Raw genomic sequence first — 5,065 nt, forward strand, 5'->3', positions numbered from 1 at the left:
CATGCATGTTGCCCCATTACGGCTAAAATGAGTGTGTGAGGGTCATAAATCAACCACCTACCGTCCTTTCTCATTGAACTTTTGCCCATAACATAGATCCGAGCAGTGCCCAATTTTCTTCTTGCACCCCAATCAAAAATTCTTTGTTTACTTAAAAACTCATTAACTTCTTGTTTTTTTAATTGTTAATAAAATTAAATTATATAAAATGTTTATTTAAGAGTGGACAAGATATGTGAAGTATAAATACCCTCTGCATAGAAAATTCTATATACACTTTATAATTCAATAATATATACACTAAACTTACATTATAATTAGATAGTATAAATATATATACTTAAACAAAGAATTATTTAATAAATATAGCATATTTATTATTTTATTTATGTTTATACATTATTAAATGCTTCGTGTATGTCGACTGGGATACACCAAACGCTTTTTTGGGATTCTTGGATTATGAAATTAAGATTTTATAATTCTTTTACTTATTTGTGCACATTTAAATAACGTTTGAAAGAACAAAAGCGCTTTGATTGGATTCGACGAATTTGAAATTAACATATATGGACAATGCTCCTTTGTCAACATTTCAATACTCCAACGCTATTTGTTGGCCCACAACTTACGCTTTCAGGATGCGCGCCCACAATATCATGTGGGGAGCATGATTTTCCCTTTAGTTCAGTTAAGAATCCTTTAACGGAAATATAGATGATTACAGAGAGTTAGTTTGGTCATGCCCGTCCTTCTGCTTTAGTTTATTTGGAAAGAAAAGCATGCATATCCTCGCCTTTATCTAATTGTGACTCAAAAGCTAGCAGAAATGCTTGATTTCTGCAATTATGTCAGTATTTAAATATGATAGTGGGAATCTTCTAGTGCATTTTCCAATGGAATTGAGCTTTAATGTTTTCTCAAACAGTAAGGTTGCAAGTATATAATAAATATATTTATTCTGCCCACGCAAAGTAAGTTGCCTCTTCGGATTTCCACCCATGTTCAATATATTAAACCCTCGCTGCAGGCAAAGGTATGTTTTTCTTCTTCTCGAAATTATAAAAATTAAACATAAAGGTGATTGAGACCGGACTCTTTTCGTTCCTTCGCGTGATTCGAGAATTAAAAGTTGTGATTCCTAAGTCGTCGACCACTTCTCTTTCCCATATTCTATTTGCTAGGGAAGGCAGCCGTTCATCATTTTTTAATCCCTATATATCATAAGTCAACTCTCAAGGACGACTTTGGGAAAACTATCGAGGGACTGTAGTTTCTCTCGTGACTATCATGGGCCCGGGCATATTTTAACATTGTCAGGCTCAAATTATTAATGCAGCTTTACGTGCCGGGTCATTGAAAATGATCAGAAAAATGACACTCAGTGTGAGTGCTGATAAAAAATAAAAGGTAAGACAGTCGATCAAAAACTCCAAACATGGATTCCACTTTTAGTCAAAGTTGTTTCGTGTCTGCAACTTCTTGAGTAGTTCTACTACATTCTACACCGGCTCAAGAAAGTTTTGAAATAATTCAGAACGGTGGGCTTTGCCGACCAATGTAGAAATAAAGTGAGTAATATTCATGTGCAATGTAACAGCGATGACACTGTTCTGCTGAAATAGGAATAAGCAGGAATTGTACCCTCCTCGACACATATAAATTGAGGGCAGGCGCATTTCTCTTCGAGAGTCATTCATTGAATCAGTTCTGAGTTGGTAGCTGTGATATTGTTCTCCTGCAATGGCAGCCGGGAAGCCGTTGGAATCAATTCTGCGAATGAAAGGAGGAGATGATGAATTAAGCTATGCACGGAACTGCTCTGTTCAGGTTATTATCGATGAGTTACAGTCATCACATTTTTCTGGATATAATTTTTTTATGATGTGAATGATGTTTCATACCTTGCCTTTATTTTGGTTTGTCAAATTTATTATATGTATCTACTGTCTTCTCATCTGTCAACTAATCTTCTCATCTATAGCTTTATCAATCTGTAAAAGGTTTACGGTTATTCTGAATGTATCTAATTTCTTCTTAGATTTTCAGCATACCCAGTTGCCACCTCGGTCAGTTGCACCCGTTTTATGACCATTTTATTTATATTCGGTGGAATGATCGTTGTATTTATTCTAATAAATTTTCCGTAATCAATTATTTATGATTTGGTTCAAACTCCATTTTCCTAAATCCATTTTAACGTCTAAAAAAAGAAAAACCTGTTTTCTTTCCTTAGAAAAAAAGTATATACATATACATATACATATACGCTTTTACTAATGCATAATAGTTTTTTGTGTAAAGATTTGACCCAAGTTCCATTCCTCAAAATCCAAGTCGACGTTCCAATAGGTATTGCCTTCTTCCGAAGGAAGTGGATATAGCATGACCATAAATTACACAATTAGTGCTGTGTCGACGTTCCAATAGGTATTGCCTTCTTCCGAAGGAAGTGGATATAGCATGACCATAAATTACACAATTAGTGCTGTGATAAATCTATATATACAATTTTTGGTAATAAAACTCAATACGGAATAGCCTACTTGGTGTATTTCAATGAGCAATGTTCGTGATATAAATATTATATAAAATAGGAATTCAAGTTTAAATCTCCGTTCTTCAAACCAAGCAGAAAAAAATTAACAAAGAGTAGATACTTCCCTTGTAACCAGAGAAAAAGGTTTTTAAAATCACTGCCTCAAGACTTGTAGTTTGGCATACGTTCTAATGGAGTGAAGTACTTTTCTGTGCGATGATAACTGAACAGACAAATCTTATTCGTTCGGTCAGTCCTGTGCTTGAAGAGACAGTCATCAATATGAAGACACAATCATGCAAAACATTCTGCGTTGCAGACCTTGGCTGTGCTTCCTCTCACAGCTCAATATTGGCAATAGAAACCATTTTGGAAGCTGCCAAGCGAAAGTATACGATCTTTGAATCACTTCCTCCTCCAGAATTCCAAGTATATTTTAACGATCTACCTTCTAATGATTTCAACTCGCTCTTCGGCAGACTAACTCCTCAGTCTACTTGTACGGGTATTTCTAATAATACAACAGTGACCATGGGGGGAACAGTTGAAGGTTCAGATCAAGGTTCAGCACCTTATTTCTATGCAGGGGTTCCTGGATCCTTTTACAGACGCCTTTTTCCAAGAGATAGCTTGCACTTTGTACACTCTTCATGTGCCTTACATTGGTTATCCAAGGTACAGTATATGTACCTCCAGTATATAATGATTCTTTTTATGTATGAAATACTGCATTTTTCTCTGATATTCTATCTTGACTTGAAGTGATCAGTTTGAACTATCGACTTGTAATCAGATTCCTGATGCAATTAGAGATAAGACTTCCAAATCATATAACAAGTGGGAGACCTTCATTGCGAGGAAAGGATCATATGCAGTTGCAGAGGCTTATCTCGAGCAATTCAAATCCGACCTCAATGCATTTCTGAGAGCTAGAGCCCAAGAAATGATTGAAGGCGGAGTTATGTTTCTGATTCTTCCATGTCGAATTTCGTCTGATCCGAGGGAACAAGGGAGCTTGCTCAGTTTCTGTGGGCAGCTGTTGGCAGCTGCTTTCAGAGATCTCATAACTGAGGTAAATGGGATGGCTCGTTTCTTGTTTGCTGTTTCCCTAAAATAAATGAGCAAGCAAACCCAATCTTCTGTGGATATGACTTCTGACGGTAGGCCAACTTTGGTTTTAACACGACATGGAAGTACAAAAGAAGATATTATTTCGTAAATAAAAGGATTATAAAAGGATATTTAACGGTGACATTGGACTTTGAATTTCACCGTAATCTTATAGATTTTAATCTCTCAAAAATTGACATCTTACCCATTTGATTTGAATCTTGCCATTGCCATTTTGACGTGAATAGTCTATATATTATAGGGTTTGGAGTGCTTTTTTAAAGTATTTTCCAGTCTAATTTGGTAGGCGAAGATTTATTTTAAAGTATTTTCCAGTCTAATTTGGTAGGTGAAGATTTATTGGAATCTCAGGTTTGAGTTACGAATTCTTCACAACCTTAACTGAATCCATATACCTTAACTGAATCCATATATGAAATCAAAAAATAAATTGGTTGAATATGAAATTAAAAACAAATTTTAATTAACAACACATCAAAATTTGAAAAAACAAAAAAAGCGAAATTATGTCAGCCCTTACAACGAAATTTTGAATTAGTCTCACAAATATGATTGATGCTTGGCAGGGCTTACTTCACGAGGAAAAATTGCACTCATTCAATTTGCCTTTCTTCTCTCCAACTATCGAAGAATTCAAGACTACAGTGGAAACCGCAGGATCGTTCACTTTACAGAGATGCGAAGTCTTGAGAGGACAAGCTGCTGGCACGGTCGAGTACAAGAGCGAAGACCGCGGCTTATTAGGAAGACAGCTCTCGATGCAGTATAGAAATGGATTGGAGACTATGACTGAAGCCCATATCGGAGCAGAAATGACAGACAAATTGTTTCAGAGTGTCGAGAAAAGAGGAGCTGAAAAGAGTCACGAATTGATTACACAAATGGAAAACCTAACACAGTTACTTGCGGTGCTTATTCGAAATAAGAAAACCCCACAGTAAGATTATTAATGCATACTCACTTTGCTGTGATACCATGAAATTTCGCTTTGATACTGAAACTTCATGATTGTATATATAATTGTAACACTTTTTTCATTTCTGATAGTTTCATCATCAACATTTTGAGCACAATTATTGCAAGTATTAAAGTTTTTGGAAGCAATGATTTTTCTTATCTCGTCCCCCACCATTAAAGTATCTTAGTTTAAATTATAAATTATAAAATTATTTTAATTAAACAATAAAAATAACTATAGTAAAATGTGGAGATGACTAATAAAAGAAAAAAAATGTGGAGAGGACTAATAAAAGAAAAAAAATGTGGAGAGGACTAATAAAAGGAAAAATGCACATGCAGCACATTATATTTGTTTCAAGATAAGGTGTACTCGTTATATGATTAAATAATATATTTAGATCCCTATTATAATGTGCCCATAGTATTATGATTCAT

General features: G+C 34.9%; 1 protein-coding gene across 1 annotated transcript; it reads left to right on the plus strand.

Annotated features, from left to right (window-relative positions):
• Positions 1–1,603: 1,603 nt before the first annotated feature.
• On the plus strand, positions 1,604–4,733 carry LOC149172830 (indole-3-acetate O-methyltransferase 1-like). The gene is made up of 4 exons (XM_089427809.1): positions 1,604–1,830; positions 2,771–3,214; positions 3,333–3,611; positions 4,237–4,733. Exons 1-4 carry the CDS (start codon positions 1,744–1,746, stop codon positions 4,609–4,611), a joined length of 1,185 nt encoding a protein of 394 aa, XP_089283935.1. The 5' UTR covers positions 1,604–1,743; the 3' UTR covers positions 4,612–4,733.
• Positions 4,734–5,065: the final 332 nt, after the last annotated feature.

This window comes from Pinus tabuliformis, chromosome 4_2, assembly GCF_031772625.1.
Source record: "Pinus tabuliformis cultivar Carrire ecotype Pingquan chromosome 4_2, CPIR1, whole genome shotgun sequence".
Classification (NCBI taxonomy): Eukaryota; Viridiplantae; Streptophyta; class Pinopsida; order Pinales; family Pinaceae; genus Pinus; species Pinus tabuliformis.